Raw genomic sequence first — 23,595 nt, forward strand, 5'->3', positions numbered from 1 at the left:
CTGTGGCCTAGTAGCGGTATGTGTTCCCCATTAACAGCAAGTTGGACTGCATTGAACAGATATTTTTCAGGGCAAACTGTTTTGGTTTAAAAACATACAAATACAATTCTGGTAGTTTATACTTTATAGAAATAAGATAAACTACATGGTAATACCTAATCCAGTGTACCACAGTCATACAAAACTAAAGTGGGGTTGTGTGATTCTCTATGCACCAGTACTGGTCTTCAGAAGAGACTAAAAGAGGAGCTAAGTGTCCCTATACCGCATGCTGCTGGCAATGGCACACACACTTACATAGATCATTATCACTTCATTACTTTATAGGTTGTGGTTGATAATCCCCCTGAAAGTTCATATTCATATCTGCTGTTGCTGTAAGGGGCCTTGGAAAGGTTCCAGATTCACGGAGGCATTTAAGCCTCAAGAAAGGAATCTTTTAATCTTGGTTTCTTTTTTATAATTATATGGAGATCTTGGCCTCCACTCTTACCCTCTCTCTCTCTCTCTCTCTCTCTCTGTCTCTCTCTCTCTCTCTCTCTCTCTCTCTCTCTCTCTCTCTCTCTCTCTCTCTCTCTCTCTCTCTCTCTCTCTCTCTCTCCATATGCGAAGATGCAGAATCATTTGGGCTCTACCACAAGCTTGTGGTATTTTGGAGCATACTCATTTATACCCAACATAATACCGAAAAACAAAACCATGCACCTCCAATATTTGCCAACCAAATGTGAGGTTGTCAACAGTTTTTCCACACAACGCTCCAGTACAGCTATAGACTGCCCTCTAGTGGTGCTCCTGTAACGGTATGACAGTGGATGATGAGTGCCTCAGTGAATGTAGATAGCTGTAGATACAACCCCTGCTAACACAGACATGAGACTAAACCTGCAAATGACCAACAAAGAACGAAACACTTTTTACTCTCATGTTTAATACAAACATGACACATCCAAGATGGCATTCATTACAAAAGCAGACATTTGATCAAAACACATCTTTTCAGACTTTTGGAGTAAAAACCGTTATGCCTATATTACAATACTGAGTAACAGACAATAAAAAAAAGATCACAAGATACAAAATAATCGGCAAACTATGTGGTACCAAATCATTTACCAAAAAACAGGATCTATGGCACATTAGACTCCACTTTGGGGTACTGAAAGGTGCTTAAAAATAAAAACTGCTTATATATTTTTTTTCTTTCATAAAATGATGAGCTTGGATTGCGTACTCAGCAAGCTCTGTCACCATAGGAACAATTACATGTAGAAATGTGTGTGACTACTGTGCTGTGTGCGATCAACCAAAATGTCTCAAATATCAACTATAATGCTGAGGGACATTGGTCTGGTCTCAGTCGAGTGAATATCTAAACCATTTGAGGAAAAACATGAACCACCGAGGTGCAATATTTGCCAGCAAATATCCACTTTACTCTGTAATTAAAGTGTGTTAGTAACCACAGGATATCCACGTGGCAGAAAAGGTTTTAACTATATTGTAATAGATTTTCAGTACAACATTTGTTTTGATCTGCTTTGAAAAATATTCCCATGCAGTCCTAACATTGACATCATCTGACAGATCCATCTAAAATAACAAAGCCGACAAAAGCTTAACCGTGTCCCCCACTGATCATGCAGCTATGACATAGCCACCACTGTTAAAAGGCCAGAGCTATCCGGAATACTGAAGAAAACTGACTTCAAACGTTGACTTTAATCCTTACCAAGAGAGAATGTGGGAGAGCTGGGTTTTCAGGTCTCGATGCATCAGAGAACTCAAAGACTTCAAGTCAAGTGGACAGCAACGAACATAGGAGATAACAACTCCATGTTACGTTGATGACTTTGGCACAGTTCCTGCTTCTTAGTGCTAATCACAGTTAAAGCTTCTACATACACTAAGCTTTTTACATTCAACAGAGACCAAATCAAAGGTTGAGACACACAAGTTACCTTTACTGTCTGTGAAAGAGTTACTCTTAGGTAGGTTCATATGAGTATATTTGACATGATGTTTTTGATATAATATATACAAACTGTTTGCCAATGTGTACTCTGGGCTAACTGTTGCATCACAGAAATTCATGTTGAATATATGCTCTATTTAAGCTAATATGTACAGACCTTGTTTCTTAGCTATGCTTGCAGTAAATAGACATATTTGTATATCAACAGCAAATACTAACACGTATTAGAGGCAATGTCTTGGCCAGATTTGTACATAGAGAACACATCATATTGTAAATTGATTGATTTACAAAATGAAAGAGAAACTTCACCAGCTTTGGTTGGATAACCCACGTATATCTTCCTAATTGTTTATAAGTTCCTATTTGTATAAACTTAATGATGGTTGCCAGACATTGGCCTTCCTTTCCAAAATGTAAAAAAAAAGAATCGGTATAGAGTTTATCACCACTAGGTTTGAGGTAAGTCTTGTGGACAGTTAATTTTGATACCTTCTAAAACACCTTGAAGAAAATTGTGAAAAGACTGATCAATAGATGATAAGCATACAGACATGACACAACAGGACACACCAATAATGGATCAATCATATAGCATACTAGGGGGAACAGTAGTGGCTGTGTATACAAGACACAAGTGTGTATACAAAGAAAGGCAGCAGCTGCACATGTAAACAACGCCATGGCGCCATGTTTTAGAGAAGGACAGGGGGCAGGACGGATGGGGTGAGGGAGGAAGGAGGCGGGGGAAGGGGCGCTCGGAGGGGGTCACACCAGCGTTTCGGGGAGCGTGTCTGCGTTCTCCGAGGACAGGAGCTGCCAGATCTGCCACCGGTCCCTCTGCCAGTCTTGCCACTCTGGGCTCATGGGCACCATGGTGTCTGCAGCGGAGGGGGAAGCGGAGGCCGAGTTCTGCAGCGTCGGCCTCCCAGCCTGGGGGAGCCGGAGGGGGGAAAGAACCGGCGCCTGGGGGAGCTGGGAGGTTGCGGGAGGGAGCCTGGGGGACTGGTTATAGGGAGGCGGGGAGCGCCCATCATTCTTCGGGTTGGCCATCGGGGCGGAACTGAGCCGGGTTCCACTGCCCTGTGGGAGGTCCTCTGTGCTGCTCCCTGCTGATTGGTCGTTCAGGTGAGCCGTCATTGGGTTGAGGCTGAGGTGGAGGCGTCGCCGCCCTGCCAAGCCCTGAGGGCTGCTGCACACGCGGGTCACAAGGGGGTGGGGCCGGCACTCGGCCACGCCCAGCGAGGTCTGGGTCCGTCGTACCAGCTGCCTGGCGTCACCTTGGAGACCGTCCAGTCCTTCCTGCGAGCTGCGGGAGCTACCCTCTGACATGTTGCCATGGGAACCTGGAGACAGAGACATTAATCATATCAAAGAGGCTTTTGTTTACGCAAAACTTATATTATAAAAATGCACAAAAGCAATCATATGTTTGTGAGTACCTGTGTATGTTTGATCCTTAAGTCCTGGCTTCAGAGTGGAATGCCAGGCTCCCCAGATATTAACATGTTCCTCTGTTATCGTGTCTGACAGAAACACAGAGAACGTTTTAGAACCTGCTTAGAGTTCCCCATCATCATCATCATCATCATGGTGATGGCCCAAAGTCAAACCCGCTCCTCTAACCTTTGGAGGCCCACGGGCTGGAGGTGGGCTCCCGGGCCCTCCCTGCCACCTGGCCCACCAGGGTGTACTGCTCAGGGACACGGAAGAGGCGCTCAGACCCCGGGCTGCTGCAGCCCTCCCCACGGCGCTCACACAGGACGGGGGAGTTGTTGTCATAGGGTGAGACCTCTCCGCTGGAGGCTTTGTTAGAATCACTCGAAGAGCGGCGCTCGCTGAGAGAGAAGGGATCCTCGGACCGCAGGAGGTCTGGACTCCTGTGGGGTTAATGATTACAGGGGTAGGATGAAGAGAGGGAAAGAGAGAGAGAGAGCGAGAGAGAGAGAAGGGTAGCGAGCGAAAGGAAGGATGGAGGGCAATCTTCAATGAATCAAATCCGTTTGTTTTTTACTTCACAGTATGCATCCTTGCAGCTTTGTGCATGCATGCGGGTGTGGTTATGTGTGTGTGTGTGTTTGAGGCTGAACTCACTGTGATGCTTTCCTGCGGAGAAGGTAGTCTACCACGTCAGGATCAGTCTCCAGCAGACTCATCAGAACCTCATTCTGCAGATCAGGAGGAACCTAAAAGAACAAAAAAACGACCACCTTTACACAATTTCATCCACTGAACCCTGAATGAACTGTCATTTCCACTTAGTGATTAAAGCAAACTGTGAATACTTTTAATGATGTAATTGCGTTGCAATGGGGCTAGGGGGCACTCTTTACCAAATCATCCATTTTATACAACAAAAAGAGAAAAAAAATAATTAAAGAATTTTGTTTAACAAACAAAACAATGATGACAAACTGACCCCCTACTGAAACACTCTGCCGTGGGGCGGCACCGTGTTCTAGAAAGAGAAACGTCTCCAAGCTTGCAGCGACCCATGAAAGGTAAAACGATCACCAAACTTCCTTATTGGCTTACACCAGGAATGCACACTCCAGGAAACTAGCCCCCGGTCAAGCCTAAAACATCGGGGTGTAATATTTCAGTCCTGGCGAAACACTAAGTTACCCCTAACTCGCTCTACCTAGAGGAACGAGGAGGGGGCTGTGCCATTTGACCAAAGTCGTGGTGCAACAACGCAGGCAGATGGATTGGTGAGTGAGACCCTCTGGCACCGCCTCATGTGGCAGTCCTGTGTGGACGGGACTACGGCTGAGCCTGCAGGCCAAGCTGAGAGGCTCCGCTGCCATACTGAGCCGCACACGGCTCTGATTCCCCGCTTTAGACAGAGCCATTGTCTGCTAAGCCAGGGGAATCTGCAAACTTAAACACGGCGCAGGAATGTGTTACAGAGTGGCACCACAGAAGGGAGGGTGAAAGAGAGAGAGAGAGAGAGAGAGAGAGAGAGAGAGAGAGAGAGAGAGAGAGAGAGAGAGAGAGATGGAAAGAGAGAATGTGAGAGAGGTGGGAGTGAGGCAGTGATAATTGAAGTGAACTGGATGGATACCGTGTGGTTCAAAATATATTCCACAGTTATCTGACTATCTGACTCCTTTGCACCGTGTCCACTGTTTGCAGTCTGCAGGGTCTTCCAGCTGAGACGGTGGGAGTGAAGACTCCTGTGTGACTGATTTGAGACGGTTTCCATGGATTTATCTGTGTAATTACCACATCACTGAAACCTGCTGGATGACATTTGACACTTTGGGAGAGGAAAGTAGACATGCTCTGGCACACACACACACACACAGACACACAAACAAACACCTCCCCCCTCCTCTCCCCATCCACAACGTACCATGAACAGAGTCTGGTAGCTGGCTATCAGTCTCTGGAGGACGGCGATCACCGCTGTGCTCTCCTCGGCCCGGGCGGAGCTCTGGACGCTGAACTCCTTGTCAGAGTTTTTCTGCTTGTGGAGGAGGTTGGGCCCAAAGATGGTGGCCAGGTTCAAAGAGGTCATCTTGTTCCCTGTCAGCTGGGAGACAAACCCACAACACCATGGAGGTTATATGTATGTCGGGTACCAGGCAGACAAAAAGGCAGGTTTGTGTGAATAAAACCGCACAACAAGAGACATCCTGCATGGGCAATCGACTGGAGACAGACATGTAAGAGCTGTGCAGGACGTGCCGCGAATCATTCCCACAACACAGCCCAACACAGCTAACGGGGCACCGCTAGCTCCAAGATGACATCACAGTATTGTGGTGGGCAAGTGCTCAGTCTGCCCCCCCCCCCCCCCCCCCACCATCACTCCCTTCTCATGTGAGTCTCATTCAGCCTCTCCTCTGTCCCGTCCCGTCCCCCGACTGCCCCTAAAGCAGAACCAAAATTACATGTTGTAGCAGTATGGATTCCCAAGGGGGGAAAGGGGGGGAAATACACCCCCCCTCCGCCTCCCCCCCTCCCCCCCCTCCATGACTCGGTTTCCCCACAGAGCAGTAGGAACACGAGCGTGATGAAAGCGTCGAGCTGTCACCCCCCTCCCCCCGAGCGTGAAATGGGCTCACTTCCTGTGCAGATCCCAGATAGCGGGGCGGGCAGTGTGGGAAAGGACACAGGGGACAAATGGAGCGTGGTGTGGGAGAGAGGGCCAGCGGGAGAAAACCACAGAAACACCAGACTCTGCCAGCACCCGCCGGAACCCACCGGAACCCTGATCCCAGATAAATGGAGGCGGTGCATTTCTCTCTGCTCGACCCGTCTTGCTAGAAACATGGCTTGGCGAAGGCTTACTGAAGTTGCTTCCCGAAAGCTTCATTCACTGCATGCATTTAAGAAACATCTGACCTGAGGTCGTTTTGATACGTTACAAATCCATAAGCTACACACATTATCAGTAGTGTAGACTTAAAGTAGAGTAAACTTAGTAAAAAAAGTAAAGCATGTAATCCATTGTGGTTGCTATTCTGCACACTATCGCAAGTTAAATTGAGTAGAAAATGCCCTGTCCAGTCAGTTAGGGAATACAATTGCCATCAACCGCAAACACTTTTCATATGAGCTGCCTAAATACCCCAATAATTGGGTGCTAACACAAGACAAATGTAATGTCTGTAAGCTTCTTATACTTATCAGTGGATAATAGGCACGCCCTCAGCATGTGGTTGAGTAGGTAGCAGCCCGTAATTCAGACCCCTCAGAAGCCCTTTTGTGCCTTTCTATCCACAGAACAGTCTAAAAAGAAGGACGGCACCACCCGTCCGTGCTGCCCTGTGATGCGAAACCAGGATCCTCCTCACCTCCTGTCCATCTTTGAGGTGCGCGTCGTGGGCATGGGCAGCCACGGTGGAGAGGAACTCGATGAGGCGGTGCAGCGTGTCACAGTTGCATGCTGGAAGCAAATAGACCAGCAGCTGAGTGGCACTCGGCTGTTCCTCGGGCTCCAACACTAGAGAGGAACACAGAGGGCACACGTGAGCGGGTGTATCCATCGAGCGTGAACCCTATCTGGATGTGCTACAATGGCGCCTTGAGGCAGGATCGATGCGAACAAGCGGGACCTTCACACCCTGAAGGAGGCTGTTTGTGCCGCTACACGTTGGGTTTTATCCCGGCTTTATTGTTAACATGTACTAGTAGTGTTTTTTTTTTATTTCACCATGAAATTGTAATCTCAATAAAGGCTTTTAAACTTTCTGGGAGAAGAGTGCCTTGGATTGGTTTATTTATGAACAAGCATGACTTGTTCGGCCAACCAACCAACGGAGCTATGGAACTGCTGGTCGCGGCTGAAAACCCAACGCTGTGCAGTTCATAGAGGACACATGGGGTGGGAGAGGCTGGCGAGTCAATCAGAATCAGAATCAGAATTCGGTTTATTCGCCATGTATTACACAAACACGCAATTTACTGTGGCAGGAAGGTGCAGACAATAAACATATACGGATCTTGAATTAAGTAAAAAAGTACAATAGTTAAACTAATTCTAAGACCTAAACAATTTATTATATATAAGAATTTGAATGAGCAGCATGTGTGGCCAAAAGGTGGCTGGTGCTGGTGCAACACTGGGTAGGAACAAAAGCTCGCCGAGGGGGAGGTGTGTGCCACTCACGCATGGTGTTGATGAAGGCGGTGTAGAGCTCCTTGGTGAGGAGGGGGTCGGGCATGTCGCGCAGGAACTCCTTCAGCAGGGCGGCCACGTCGTGCACGCTGTGCTCCTCGTCCAGCTGGACGTCAACGCCCCGGTCAAACTCTTCCCTCAGCTGACACGGAGAGAGAGAGACAGAGAGAGAGAGAGAGAGAGAGAGAGAGAGAGAGAGAGAGAGAGAGAGAGACAGAGAGAGAGCGAGAGAGAGACAGAGAGAGACAGAGAGAGAGACAGAGAGAGACAGAGAGAGAGAGAGGAGAGAGAGAGAGAGAGAGAGAGAGAGAGAGAGACAGAGAGAGAGAGAGAGAGAGAGAGAGAGAGAGAGAGAGAGAGAGAGAGAGAGAGAGAGAGAGATAGAGAGAGAGAGAGAGAGAGAGAGAGAGAGAGAGAGGGGAGAGAGAAGGGTGTGGCAGGGGTGTGAAGAGGGGGGAGGAAACAGGTGAAAAATGACAGAGGTTGGGGAGATGGGGTGGCGGTGGGGTGGGGGTGGAGGGTGGAGAGAGAGAGAACAGTGTTCAGAAGTATTTCACACCGAAGGCAAACTGGTCTGTTTACCGTGTACACACCACCACACACACGGTGTGACACCGGCACAAACATGTTCAACAAGCACCTATAAGTCACATGTCCACACTGAACCAGGTCGTCTTGTTCAACTGCCCTCAGCGACTCGTGAATCCCCCAGGTGACCTTGAGCTCACTGACACAGAACCTGTCTGACCTGTTGTGTTCTAAATCTCAGCGCCCGCTTACAGCCCGCAATCTGACCCAGGCATTACTCAGGATTAAATAGCTCAACAATGGTCCAGTGAGATAAAGAGGTATATTTTCAGGCTAAGGAATAAAAACATATTGGATACCATACCTAAATAGTATTGCAAGATCAAATTCTTTGAGAAAAAGATCTGGAACAGATCATGGACTTGAGTCAGTAATCACAGACTAATTGTAATTGAGTGACAGTAATAACTATTGGACATATTTGATTTGGTACACAGGATGCATTGGGGTTACTAGAAGAGAGGGACACTGAAAATAAATCCTTGATTGGGAGAATTTCCTTTTGCTGAACCAACAGTAGGCAGGGTACAGTTGAGCTGCTGGCAGTGCCATTATTTGTGACTTGAAAACCCGATACAAATCTGCCATTGTGAGCATACAGAGCAAAGCTAACCCAGAAGAGGACATGGAGGCCAGGGCTCAAATACGATTGGATTACACATTTTTGGGGGGGGTCCCAATAATCAAAACTTGTCCACACAGAATATGCTGCTGCTTAGAGAGGGAGAGAAAGAAAGATAAAGACAGAGAGGAAAGAAAAGAAAGACAGAAAACCAAATGTCAGACAAACACAAAGAAGAGAAAAAAAACAAAAAAAACAAGACACAGACAGATGGATTCAGAGATTGAGGCATAGGAGTGAGTACAAGCAGAGAGGGGGGAGACACAACCTAAGGGCTCACATGGGCATAGAAGACAAACAGCCATCACAACAACAGCTACCGTAGCCCCGAGATGGCGTGGAGCAGCTAAAAGCCTGCTTGAATTACAAATGCGGCATTAAGGCCTGCGGTGTCTCTTTTAAGCAGCTCCGTGAGTACAGAGAGGCTGGCCTCTTCAGCAGGGGCAAGCTGCTTCGCTCCACTTCCTTTAATAAGATGCTGAATTAATGCTAAGTGGCTCAGCTCACCGAAGCTTCAGGGCCATGAAAGACCAGGTCCACTCCATTGATACAGCTAAACTCCATCCACACTGTGTTTTTCATTAGCGGGTCGTATTTTCATTTTTATTTTTTACCTCACAACCTCAGAGGAACGGCCCATGAGGAGATCGTCGTGATTCTAACCTGGGGCTTACGCAACGTTTACGCAACTGCAAAGCTTTTGGCGTGAATGCCACAGTGGCTCGGGGCAGATAATGCAGGCGCCTGCCTAGAACAAAGCAGGGTTATCATTGGGTTTGTTTTGCTCCCTCACAATCCTACGATAAGAATTACCTGTCTCACTCTCTTCTTGGAGCTGCCCACTCGGAATATCCCACCGTCTGCAGACCTGTGGAGAGAAGGACAAAGTGATCCTTCACGAGGAGGCCGGCAGAGGCTACCTAAACAGACCACACCTAATACGAAAGAAACAACGAGCTCTTCCCGCCAGGGCTGCTGGGAAAACAGAAAGGAGAGAAGCAGCGCCGGGACGTGCGGTAGCGGGGTGCTACGAAGTTGGAAGGTCACAGACAAAAACATGCGTATGAAAATCCGAGGGGAGCCATAAGGTCATGTTGATGGTTGGTGTGCTGTACACTGAGTGTCAGGACTACAAGAGTAAAGTCAGCGTTGCTCATTTGGACCACAGGTTGGCATTGTGAGGTTTTTACATTCACACCTTCACGCAGACGTGGCGTGGGAGGCGCGATACGCCGCTTTCCACTGCGAGCACATACTCAACAAACAGACACAGGTCAGAAGTGGGCCACCCCCTTCCGGACATGTATAGAAAGCATGGGGCTGTTTACCATATTTCTCGAGATGTCGGCAGCAGCTGTCCACCACCCGGGGAACCTGTCTGTAGATGGGGTTGAGGCTCAGCCTCTTGTCCCGGGTGCTTCTCCTTCTTGCTGGGCGTCTCGGCGGGCAGAGACAGCTGCAGCGCCTCCAACAGGCGAGACTGGTTATCGTCCAGGTCTGTGATGGAGTCGACGGACATGCCGCCCTGCCGAGAGACCACGAGACACGGTCAGAGCGCGCAGCAAAAACGGCAAAGAAAGGTTCAAACGCTTCCTCGAGAGGAGACGGCTCGGAGACACACACACGCAGATTGTAAAACCCCTCAGGGAGGGAGAGATGAGAGCGGGAGCTGTCGAACAGCTGTCCGACAGGCAGAGGGGGGAGGGGGGGGAGGGCGGGGAGGTGCGGCTCACCCTCCTGCGTGCCCGCGGGGCCGCCTCGGGCGTGTTGGGCGACGTGGACTCGTTGGCGTTCTCCGAGGTGGAGCTCAGGGAGGAGTTGCTGCTGGAGAGCTCCTTGGGCGGGCCGCTTGGTGGCGAACTGCAGGATGGAGGACACCAGGTCAGTGCTGTCCTTCTGCTCGTCCGGGGGGGCGCGTCCTGCCGCAGGTGGTCCTGCCGCTGCCTGTGGGTGCGGTCGTGGCGATCACCTGGGACAGGGGCATGCCGAAGGCATGGGTCACACACTCTGGAGGGAGAGAGAGGAGCGCGAGAGAGAGAGAGAGAGAGAGAGAGAGAGAGAGAGAGAGAGAGAGAGAGGAGCGAGAGAGACAGAGAGAGAGAGAGAGAGAGAGAGAGAGAGAGAGAGAGAGAGAGAGAGAGAGAGAGAGAGAGAGAGAGAGAGAGAGAGAGAGAGAGAGAGAGAGAGAGAGAGAGAGAGAGAGAGAGAGGGGGGGAGTGAGTGAATGAGCGAGTGAGGAAGAGTGAGAGAAAGTAAGGAGGGATATTAATGAGGTCCTCGTCCTAAAAGGAAAGTTGAAATAACAACGAGTGAAACAGATGGCAAAGAGCACAAGAGAATAAAAAAAAAAAAATCTGGATTATAGACATCAAATAAATCTCCAAATAACCTTCTTATTACCTCAGCTGATCTTTGTATAATGAACAAGCCTAAAGAGATAAAGTCGACACATGTTTAGAATAAAAAAGGCTTCAACAGAATCTGATAAAAACTGCTCAGCCCGTTTTTTCCAACTACTCAGACAACGTAGAGACAGTTCTTCAGCCCTAAATCAACAAAAGATCTCTGTGCACATAACCCCGGCCACGTTCACCGTAGCAGATTTGAGAGGACAACACGGCCCAGAAACAGCTGGCTTTCTCTGCGAGTCATTTTTAGATGGCGCTCATGCGACGAGACAAACTCAATTAACAAGAGTCGTGCGATCCCTTGCCTGTAGGCCATCATCCCTGGTCACTGTCTAGGGGGTGGGAGGGCCAGGTCTGCTAACATAGAAAGTATATACTGACAGGAAACAGTGTGTTAAGCTGGGAACACATGTCTCTGACTCCCGGTCCATCAGCACCGGATCTCCTCAGGGCTGCGTCCTTTCCCCCCTGCTCTTCTCCCTGTACACCAACAGCTGCACCTCGAGTCATCCGTCTGTGAAACTTCTGAAGTTTGCGGACGACACCACCCTCATTGGGCTCATCTCTGACGGGAACAAGTCTGATTACTGGTGGTAAGCTGACAACTTGGTGACCTGGTGCAGCCAGAACAACTTAGAGCACAATGCTCTTAAGACAGTGGAGATGGTTGTGGACTTCAGGAAGAATACAGCCCCACTCACCCCCATCACCCTGTGTGACTCCCCAGTCAACACTGCTGTCACTGCCAAGGACAAGAGCAGACTGCAGCATATCATCCGCACTGCTGAGAAGGTGATCGGCTGCAATCTGCCTACCCTCGAGGACCTGCACACCTCGAGGACCCTGAGGCGAGCGAGGAAGATTGTGGCCGACTCCTCCCACCCTGGGCACTCCCTGTTCCAGCTACTCCCCTCCGGCAGAAGGCTGCTATTTTTTTATTCTAAATCCCCTTAGTATTAGCTAGACTTTGTTCCTTTTGTATAGTTAGACCACATATTTAAGTTTTAAGATTCCTATATGTTTAATGTATACACCTTCCTGCCAAAGTAAATTCCTTGTCTGTGCAAACTTTCATGGCGATTAAAACCCTTTCTGATTCTGATGAGGGGAGTCAGGTGGCTGAGCAGTGAGGGAATCGGGCTAGTAATCCGAAGGTTGCCAGTTCGATTCCCGGTCATCCAACTGACGTTGTGTCCTTGGGCAAGGCACTTCACCCTACTTGCCTCGGGGGAATGTCCCTGTACTTACTGTAAGTCGCTCTGGATAAGAGCATCTGCTAAATGACTAAATGTAAATGTAAGATGAATAGGGGAAATTAAGCTAATCTAGATGCAGTCCACGAAAACTCCTGACAGGTGGATTTACAAACAAGACTGAGAGTTTTATTGGCAAAACGTGCCTTCAATGGTGTGATTAACAAGACAAAAAAAAGTAAGTTAGAGCAAAGAATATTGCAGATCATCTTAATCCCCATCAGGATCCAACAGGTGTCTGCCAGGTGATTCTGCTCAGACATCCTCATGTAAGATCCTGCATCCTGTCTAAGCAGAGAACACTGTTCTGGAGATGAGACAAGGGCCATGACGTCACACGCGTACACATCATCACATGTTTCCCTCTGCAGCTAGGATGAGCGAGCGGTTAAGAAAACACAGTCCAGCTGTGTGTGTGTGTGTTTGTGTGTGATGTGAAAGTAATGAGATGGTTTATGTGCTGCCACACTCCATGACACAATGAGTTCACTCCACATATACAACAACTCATTTCATGACAGCTGGAAGCAAAAGCTGGGACACGGAAAACAAATGTGCAACAAAAACAAATATCTTCGAACATGTTCTATCACAAAATACGACCAGTATACTGCCATACAGGCAAGATGTAAATATTGCTGCTTCCAGTGTGTGTGGCCCAAGCTGATGGCTGTCACCATGAAGGGAACAAAGGAACCGTAGCATCGAAGCATCAAAGAGAGGTAAAAATAAGTTCATGTTTACATGAAGGAACTGGCCAGGGAGCAGTTGAAAGACTCAAAAGCTTGGAAGCAAATGTGAGAGAATTGAAATTCCTTTTTTTTTTTTACTCCTTTCTCTCTATCTCAGTTCCTTCCTCTTCAGATCTGCAGCTCTGAGCCAAAAGCTGTCTTGCGAGATTGTGTATTTCAGCCCAGTCCCCTTACAAGGAGTCACTCCTTTCTTTTAAATATGACATCTAAACAGATCCTCTAAATATAGTTTTCAGAAGCCTACTGTTCACCTGGTGTTTACGTCAAAAGACAAGTTCTCTGCTCTCTTCACAAACAGAACAGACTAAATACCTATGTGAATTTCTTTTAACGAGAGAACTCCTCATCTAATCCTTCAAAAAGTGATAAAGAAAAGTTGAAAGCCTAGGATTTGAGATTTTAGCTTGTGTCACTCAATCTGTATCTTACTGAAATCAAAGGTGGGAGCTTGCATACCTTTGTCTTTGTTCTTCTCTTTTGCAAGAGAGTCAAGTTTCCTCCTCAAGGATTTTTTTCGCTTCTGTCCATCTACGAGAAGAAATTAGAAAATATTGTTAGTCACTGTGTATTCCAGAGTCCCAGTATATTGTGATCTACAACAGGTCAAAGTCATGCCACTGAAATGCAAATACATTGATAGATAACTTAATAGATAACCTTGAATTGTTTTTATTAGGGGGGGGGGGAAAGAAAATAGTCATTGGCATGTATTTGTATTAGGGTTTTATTTATTAGGCTAAAACCTTTTATTAGTGAATAAACTCACTCAAAATAATGCTAAGAAATGTGTTCTCATACGTTCTACTGAGTACAAATGTGGAATTCATCTTGAGGATGACTTAGGAGAGAAAAAAGTGTTTCATCAACTGTCAACATGATCTATGAACCCTAAAATGATGATTAATGTTCAGGAAACCCTGTTGGCTTGGACGATTGTTGGGATCCTGCTTGGTCTTCAAAAGCCAAAATGTCTGACCAAGAAGATAGCTGGAGCTGACTCTAGAGATGTTAACCTCAACTTATCACATTTTTGGGAGTGTAAATGTGACTTTTGGTCCATCTGACCACATCATTCCCTCATGGTCAAAACCATAACCACTCCAGCTTGGTGAAAGGTGCTATGAGAGCCTTCGACTTACACTGTTTGTGTTTAGTGACTAATGTTGAGAGAGAAATATGAAAGAAGCCATAGAAAGCAAGGGAAAGAGAACAAGTGGTCGAGAAAAAAAGCTGCTAGAGAACGGTAGAGAAAAGAAAGAAAGGTGTCTGGAAGACATGACATAGACACATGCTCTGAAATGAATAGGGAAGGACAGAGAAAAAGAGAGCGAGAGAGCGAGAGAGATAGAGAGAGAGAGAGAGAGAGAGAGAGAGAGAGAGAGAGAGAGAGAGAGAGAGAGAGAGAGAGAGAGAGAGAGAGAGAGGAAATGGTTTGGATTCCTGTCAGATGGCGAGCAAAGCTGCACGGAAATCCCAGGAACCTCCAGTCCTCTCTCCCCAACTCCAATGACTCGTGAAATGATCCAACAAGCCGTTTTCTTTTCTCTTTTTTGGAGCATCGTGGGCCTCTGAGCGCGGGCAATCCAGCCCACAGCGCAAGATAAATAACTGAACCAGCCGAGTGAAAAAAACACACTCGTGGTGCTGAAATATCTCACTAGCACATGGCACATGAGTTCTGGAATTCATAAGGAACACAGACAAACGCATTAAATCTTTGTGGAGAGAGGTATAACCTTCTGCAGGAATGCAGACCCAAGCTAATATATAGCCCTCTACATTGTTTGACTGCCTGAGTTTCAGGCTACAGCTGCCGTATAATGTACATGTATATTTTGGGGCCAAAAAAGTCACCTGACTGTTAAACAGGATGTGGCTGTCGCATCCAAAAGTGCTGTGGGGTATCATGTGAACTGAAGTTTACGTCTCAAATTGTGTGTGCTCACGGCCTGCCCAAACACTGTCTGTTGGTCCTCCATAGAGCTCAATTGGATTGGCCCCAAAGTAGGCCAAGTCTTGATCCATTACTATCTGTGCTAACATATTTGTAGGACTGAACAAATACAGCTTACTGACAGGACTTGCAGTGAGACAGACACAAACAGCATGTCTTTCTTCCCGTCTAACTCTCATTCTTTGCCTCATCTCCCTTTCCATGTCTCAACATATGGATCTGTCTCTCTCACACACCGGACACGCACACACCTTTAGGGACGGTGATCTGGCAGCCCAGGTCGTAGTCCTGATGGAGGCGGTTGAACGCCACTTCCTGTAGCCGCACCCTCTCCAGCTCTGATAGGCTCTGGATGGCCACAGGTGTGAGATGCACACTCCGCCCTGACAGGCTGTTCCAGGTGAAGTCACCCTAGAGGAGAGGGAGACACACGTCAGCAACTCTGCCAGGATCCATAGCGACCATAATGACTTCCATCGGAAATCGCAGTGAACTCATTGCGATTAGCAAGTCGCTGCGCTTCAGAAGGAGATCTTGCCGCACCTGCATAGACAGGGGGAAAAGAGAGAAGTAATACGAGGACAGTGGTTAGGAAGAGCTGGACTGGCAGGCAGCCCAAAGGAGCTTCCTAATGAACTCATAAGTCATCTGAATCCCAGGATCTATGAGCCTGCGTTCCCCTATGTCATCTCTGAGCGTGGGCAGACAGGGGGCATTGATGCACTACTGCTGATGACTTTGCCAGGTTTGGGGAGAGAGAGGGAGCAGTAGACTTTGCATCGCTGCTACAGCTTAAAGATGTACATTTGAGATATGTCTTTTGGAACATACTGTTTTAGATGGAGGTTCTCATGGAGAGAAAAACAATCCTGCTCAAACTAAATGCTGAAGCCGATTTTTTTCATGCCCGTAAAGCTCACATCCATGCAGGCCTACGTTTCTGAGTACGAGTACTGAGGATGGTTCTGTTGGCTTGCCTTCAAGACTCTCACCTTGAGCTCCCAAAACAACTTGAAGAAACAATCCCATCATTCTCTAGCGAGGCCCAAAGACAAGATGTAGAAATAGCCTACCCTGCACAGCTGAGATCGGCCAAGCCTGCCCCACCCCCCCCGCCCCACCCCTCCTTAACGCGACCCTAACGAGGAACCAGCCAGCTTGACAACACGCTCCAAAATAGACAGTTTCATTAGTCTAGCGTAGCCTAGCCCGGAATGTATGAAAGGACGGCTGTGCTGCGGAGCCTGTCCCTGGCCAGCTGGGGGTGTGATGCTCGGTTCCGTATCGGTCCCCTCCAACGGGCCCTAACATAGCCTGAGGGGCTGCTGAAGGACGACTCAATGTGCCTGTCAATGTGCTGCGGTGGTGAGGTTCAGGGGAAGAATGGAGAAACAGCTGGAAAAATAGGGGCTGTCACCACGCCTCAGTTATCCAGCTAGGCAGGAGATTGACTAGAATGGATGGCGCCTAATTTGTCAGGCTAAGGAACGTCTAAGGAACGTCTCTGGAATGTTTATGGAACAGTGGTCCCGCTGCTGAAAGCACTCCGACTTGGCCCATCCAAGGTCTCGAGAAGAGCGTGACCAAATCCGACCCGCTCATCTGCTGTCCCCTTCTCTCCACCACTCTTCAGTGACGGTAGTAATAAAAAAAAAGGCAAAATATGATTTATGTGTGCAGCCATCAGATCCGTTTGAACTTTGACCCATTTTTCCAATATCAAAGTGGCTAGGGTAAGCGCTGAATGACATTCTGCAACTGGATGGTTGTGGATATTGTTTGCTTCTATATCTGAACTGTTTATCTTGTTGCCAAGAGGATTCTAATACATGTTTCACTTCCCTGTCCCCAACTATCAATATTAGGGCAGGTTGTGTGTCATCAGATCTATTTCAGCCTTGGCCTGCTGTCTTCAGAGCTGATTACAGTTGCTACAATTTAAATCTTAAACACACTCCATTCAGTCCTACAGTTCAGTCACCAAGCCCTGCCCTGAAGAACCACATGGTCTGACACACATGGTCTTCTCATCATATAAACACAGGGTAACTGCTCCATAACACCACCTCTCTGCGTTTTTAAACATCCCTTTTTCCAGCACACACATCATGTCTGCTTCTGCACCTCAATACAAACTACCAGAACAGTCCATCTGACTAGACACAAGCAGGAAGTTGGCATGTAAAAGGCATTGGTGGACTGACATTTCACAAATAATTCAAAATCAAATCTAATAACCTAGCCCACGGTCAATGAGCTGGATAGTATGTGAATAAAATGTCTAATAGTTTCTGACAGAGACTGTAAGTATCTAATAATATATTAAAAGCTTTAATGTTTGAGATCATATTTGTAATGAAAATTAAGCGTTTCAGTTTGTTTCCCTTCTTTTGTTGCCAAGCATCCCACTCTGGTTGCCATACCAACTGGTCACCATAATATCCTGTTATGCAGAGTATCGATATTATAACTACGAAGAGAAGATGTTGTTGACATCCTGTTATAGAGCCATAATCTTATTTAGTTTATTTTACAACTATAACTAATGATATGATCCAACATTTTTGCTTTGCGAAAAATATTATGCTGCGAGAAGTTGTAATATTCTGACAGAAAGGTTGACAACACATAGCACCAACTATCAGTGGGGCACAGGACCCATCAGTTGGCTCTTATGGTCATGATCCACTGCATGGGTAGGATGAATTAAGTTCACAGTAGAACACAAATAGTAATAGACCCATGTTTGTGGTCCATCTGAGCCATCAGCAATAGTTTTTCTTCAGAAAACACCCAAAGCTTTCTTCTATTAACCCTTGTGCTGCCTTCGGGTCACATGACCCAAAGGTTCATAACGAACCATCGTTGTGTTTACCCAATTTTACCCAATACAAAAAAAAAAAAAAAAAAATTCTTTTAACCATCGCAATGTGGGGGGTCTGAGACAGCCCAACGGTTAAAAGAAAATGATTCACTTTGTTTTGGTATGCGGTAAAGTTGTCGCAATACGACGGTGGGTCACAATGACTGATGGGTCAGAATGACCCGAAGATAACACAAGGGTTAAACAATAAACTTGTTCAGCATCTGGATCTGAAATATTGACCACAGATAAACCCACAATCTTTATTTGGCAATTCACCGCTGTAGCACGCAAACTGGCAGGGTTGAGGGTTGCATTTGCGTAATCAAGATGGATCCCTTAGGCTTCCTTTCAAACAGTTACACCACAGTACAGCATCACTACTACAGTACCATACAACAGTTTCAATACACAAGTCCTTGCATTAATGTTATTTCAGAACTGAAGCTTTCGTTAGTACATCATAGATTCATTAGAATCATGACTAATATGCTGTGCATGGTTCGTTTTGAATCTGTTCAATACTCAAGGACAGAATAGAAACGGAAGCAAAAGAATAATGTTTTCTAGTTTCCGTAGCAACATGTACACAGAGAATCAAATGCTGCAGGATATGAGGAAACATTTCTATGGCAACCTGCATGAAATGGACAATCACTGTACCAGCATATTGGATTGGGCTTCAGGATGAGAATTCAGAAAATAAAATAGATACAGTTCACCCTAACCATAGACTGTACAAAGCACACCTTGTGAAGACTTGACTAGATATTTATTGAACACTTGGAAAGTATTCTAACAGAATTACACTATTATGGATAGTGCACTATACTCAAACAATACTATTACCTAGGGAAACAAAACCTGGAGTGATTTGGAGTTGGACTTCTAAGCAATAGCCTTGGCTGGCCCTCTGCCAATGTCAATCATTTCTATTCTGTTTGATTATATCCATTACCATGTCTACCCACAATGGCCCTAGCTCTAATTGAAAACATGTTTATCTAAAACACAGGCCAAAGCCTAGGTTTAATATGTCACTCTATGACTACAGTATTAGAGACTTATAGAATTTCAGAGTCTAAATGTGGCACTACCTAATCTGACGTTCTCCAACAATATAAAGTGACACAGCTCTTTCCAACATCCAAATCAATTCACCAGTAGGATTGTAATTGGGCTGATAGCTTATTGACAGCAAGAAATCCATATTGCATGCATGTAATGGGTGGGCCTGTTCAAAAACGAGTGCTAAATTGAATTGACGCATGGAACAGACTGACAATGACATGGAACATTTTGTTTTGTTGTATTGTAATCCATTGTAATTGTCACATGAGAGTGGTAACTGTTTAATTCCCCCCTGAAACATAAAAAGAACACTGCTATATCAACCTGGACAGGCAGTCGTGCCGAATCACCTCACACCAGGAGAAATACGACAGAACTGGAAACGTCTCGGCCACGAAGAAAAATGCACCTTGCGCGCATGCAACGGGAACATCTGCGCCGTCCAAAAACAACACGCCCCGCACTGTAACCTCCGGAGACAGACGTTGCATCGCAGCACACATCTGGGGAGAGATCCGAGAGGCCTCCCTGTGTCTCATAAGGGATACCGACTGACACCTTGGCCCTGAGAAGGGAGGAAGTGTGAAGAGATCGCACTGGAGGAATGTTCTCTTGATTTTTTGCCTCTTTTTTTTTCTACAGGTGGCGTTGACTCTGACTGGTAATGGCTGACTTGTGTAGACCTGGTACGTCCTCAAGGTTAACATCTGTTTGCAATTACACCGCCGTTGGCCATCGCAGGCCTGTCACACACTAACGATTAATAGGCCCTCCACCTGCGCCGGTCTGTCCATCTCACTGCCTGAGGAAAAGTGGGCCTGACTGGACTAACCCTGATACATCAACAAGAACAAAGTCCAATTATCTGACAGTTGGGGGCTAATGAGCAGCAGTTACATCATGAAGGGCCGGATGTCATCGTGTACATCTGGAGAATGGGAGGAATAACAAATACCCGGTTATGAATTATGAGACATAACAAAACCAAATAAGCACAGACTGTAATGATCATGACTCCCTTTCAACAGGGTCTCGAGTCTAAATTACCAGTGTTTGTCACAATAAAAGCCACTGCTTTAAGGCTTCCCTTCTTGAATGCATGGAGGGGGTTAACAAAGTACATCTGGAGAACGGACTGTAGCAGACAGCCTTCTGAACATTATAACGGCCGATTCATAACGTTGAGGTCAGGGTACGGATCACATTATGTTAACTTACAAAAACAACTCAGTTATAGTACCTTTTGATTTATTGTACTGTTGGTAGTAAAGGGGGAGTGTGCTTTTCCTCTTGGGGGTCTGTGTGTGTGCAACCTTGCAGGCACATCATGCGGCAAAGTCTTTTTGTATGTGTGTTGCGAAACCATCTTGAGGCACACTTCCTCCCTCTCCATAATTTGGGTCATTATGACCAACATCGTTGCCCACACCAGTCTCCCCCCCCCCCCCCTCACTTTCCTCCTCCTCCCACTCACCAGCCAAAACACTGCTGGGCTCTCGTGCAATAACCCCCTGCTCTCTCACTCCCTCCAGCCAAGACCTCTACCGCCAAAGAATGTGTGTCTCCCCTGCATGCCAACAGGCAAATCCCATAGCCCCACAGACCAACAGCACGGTGAGCTAATGAACCCGGTTAATGATTGTAATATCGTATGGAGGTCTTTCAATGATTAGTCGATGGGGGGGGATGGACAGGCTCCTCCACTTGAAGTGTTCCTGCCTGATGTTAAGGGCCAGACTACTGATGAATGATCTCCTCTCCTTGACTTTCTGTAACTCTTGAGTGTGATGCCATCAGAAGTGTGTAAACCTCATTAAAGACACAATTGAAATATCGTATTACAATGTGTGTCACACAAATATTTCCTTTTTTTATGTGCACACCTGTGGCCAACTATTCAAGTTATACAGGAAAGCAATAGCAAAGTAATAAAAAGAAAACATTCAAATTGGTCTTTCGTGCACACAGACACGTACATGATAAATCAGAGGCCTGCCTATTGTACGTTTAGTCACATGCACACACACACACACACACTGTGAGGCCATCTGCTGAACACATGCACGTCAGTGTCTTGCGTTTCAAGGTGAGCATGCATCTCTGACCCCAGCCCCTGAAGCTGCATGCTGATTAACCACTGATCTCAGGCAGCAGTGTTTTGAAAGGCTTCACAGCTAAGTGAGAGAGCTACAGAGAGAGATAGAGAAAGGGAGAGAGTAAGAGAGCAGGGTCCCGTTTTAATGTCTGTTTCTAATATTTCATAACAATAACCTCATGGTTCATACTATAATCATTTTTCACAGACATCTCCATGGCCTTGCTCGAAGAACAAATAAATACCGCCAACACCATGCTGAGAAAACGGAGTTGGAAAATACCCAAACGTTGGTCAACTCAAGTTAAACAAAAGGCTAGGTACATCTACAAAGGAATGGGTGGTCTAGGGTGAGCATTGCCGGGCCATCTATAAGAATGGGTGCCCCATTGGAGAGACAAACAGATCATGTTAAAATAACGTGGCCAATCTGAGGTATCCAGCGCCTCAATCGTTCCTCTGCTACTGTGGGTCTCTAGGTCAGGGATTGGTGTGTTGCTGCTGGGTCTGTCTGTCTGTCTGGGCAGCGAGGCGGTTTGTTGGCTAAGTAGCCCACTGGGTTTTGGTTTCCCAGAGAACCCACAGAGTTCCACCGCCCTGCCATTCTCCCAGCGTGAGAACATCTTATTGCATAACCAGTCCCCTCAAAGTAATGTGCCGCTCAATCATCCTCTGGAACTTCTGGAATAAATACCGAACCAGCCCAGCTTTGGAGCATAGCTGCAGTGAGGCCACAAGGCATGTCATTGATTTTGATCTCAGGGCTTGAGACAGAGAAAAATGCCATTGTGAACTGAGACACAACAAGATCTACAGGTCAGACTAACACACAGTGGCGCATTATAAAGAACACAGGTTCTCGTGTGTATCGCTTCTCATGTCACTCCCACTGAAACGGCAAGCGGAGCGGGGCCCGCAGAACAACTTTGCCCGCTGTGACACCACATCCTGCGGAGTCGCGCTCCGCTCGTAACACTCGGGGGAAAATCTGGACTCCTCATGTCTCGTGATTCGTGAACATGGCTGGCTCTTGTGAGATCGCTTCCGTTTTTCTTCTTTTTCTTTTACATTAAAGTGGCATGCGGAATGCTCCAGCAACACTTTCACAACATTTAAACAAGCCCACTGTGAACGAGGCCCCAACCTTTCAGAGTCCCCCTGCTAATCCTCCGACACTGTTAAAGAATGGATTACAACGCTCTAGTGTGTTCTACTGAGCTCCCTCAATGCTTTGATGACAGAGCAGGGCCAAACCCATGCCTCCTTTACGAGACATATGTCAGTGTTCTCACTGAGGCGCAAACCTTTCCGTTTAATGACGGGTGCGTCGAGTTCAAAGCCGATTCAAAGAGGTGCATGTCGACAAACATGCCATCGGTGTTTGAATGGTGTACGAACATCCACAGAAGGGCGCGGAGGTGAGGGCGGTCTGTGAGACCATCTATCCATGGGTCGCAGTGTTCGATAAGGTGGCTCTTTCCACCCCATAACTGCCCCTCAGCAAGGCTCTTTTAATGAGGTATGACCACTGCGAATCCTCATCTTGTAATATCTCGCAAGCGTGATCTTGACTATCGTTGACCCCAACTGCTCACAGACCGATAAAGGTCTTGGAGATACTGTGGCTATTTTTTAAGATAGAATTTCCGCATTAGGCCTACTTTTCCCTCAGACACAGAAGCTTCCATGACTGAATCGGAATGCATGGCCCCAGTATGACTTAGCAGATTTCTACCCCATGGCTAAAAGGTCACTGCTACTTGATGGCTGAGCGAGTCGAACACTTTCTTCCACTTAAAAGAAACACTTTTCAAAGCAAAAAATGTATGTGGGTGTAAGTGGGATTATCTGTGTGTGTAGCATTAAGTCTCGTCACTTTGCTCAAAGGGAACTATTGCAATGTCTACATCATATCGTTTTCACGTACCTAAGCTCCACATTGTAAAAATTGTTGAACTTATGTATCGAATTGATAACAGAAACAGACCCATCTGTCATTGCTAATTCTTCTCAGTACAGGATGTATGAGGCAAATGTCACATCCTGCAGACCCCCAAAAAAACACTTTGTTCCCTGTAGAAGCGTGGCTGGCAGGCAGGCTGACGTTTGTCCCTGAGACTCGAACACCATAGAAAAAACTAAAGTCAGTGGAGCCTGCCAGATATAGGCCAGTGGATATCAGTGAGGCCACACACTAGGTGGCTGGTCCTCTATTGATTTCCTGATGGAGGCAGATCATTGTGGTGAGGATCGTTTCTCTCTCTCCCCAGCACAGCAACCTTCAACTGACATCTTCAACACTCAAGTGTTGGGCATTTAAATGGTGTGGTGTAGTGTACTAATCGCTAATGAATCCAATAATTAGTCATTGACGAAGTGTTGATAGAT

The 23,595-nt window shown here is 46.7% G+C and overlaps 1 protein-coding gene across 1 annotated transcript in view; it reads right to left on the reverse strand.

Annotated features, from left to right (window-relative positions):
• Positions 1 to 903: 903 nt before the first annotated feature.
• The window catches only part of LOC134007390 (rho GTPase-activating protein 6-like), a 45,952-nt gene continuing 23,260 nt past the window's right edge, over positions 904 to 23,595 (reverse strand). Inside the window, 16 exon segments of the mRNA XM_062446821.1 lie at positions 904 to 3,321; positions 3,418 to 3,501; positions 3,602 to 3,855; positions 4,070 to 4,161; positions 5,331 to 5,510; positions 6,778 to 6,926; positions 7,593 to 7,743; positions 9,625 to 9,679; positions 10,133 to 10,224; positions 10,226 to 10,336; positions 10,545 to 10,650; positions 10,652 to 10,715; positions 10,718 to 10,771; positions 10,774 to 10,818; positions 13,681 to 13,752; positions 15,430 to 15,589. Coding sequence (XP_062302805.1) covers positions 2,744 to 3,321; positions 3,418 to 3,501; positions 3,602 to 3,855; positions 4,070 to 4,161; positions 5,331 to 5,510; positions 6,778 to 6,926; positions 7,593 to 7,743; positions 9,625 to 9,679; positions 10,133 to 10,224; positions 10,226 to 10,336; positions 10,545 to 10,650; positions 10,652 to 10,715; positions 10,718 to 10,771; positions 10,774 to 10,818; positions 13,681 to 13,752; positions 15,430 to 15,589 — 2,247 coding nt within the window. The 3' untranslated portion in view covers positions 904 to 2,743.

The sequence above is a fragment of the Osmerus eperlanus genome, chromosome 21 (assembly GCF_963692335.1).
Source record: "Osmerus eperlanus chromosome 21, fOsmEpe2.1, whole genome shotgun sequence".
Lineage (NCBI taxonomy): Eukaryota > Metazoa > Chordata > Actinopteri > Osmeriformes > Osmeridae > Osmerus > Osmerus eperlanus.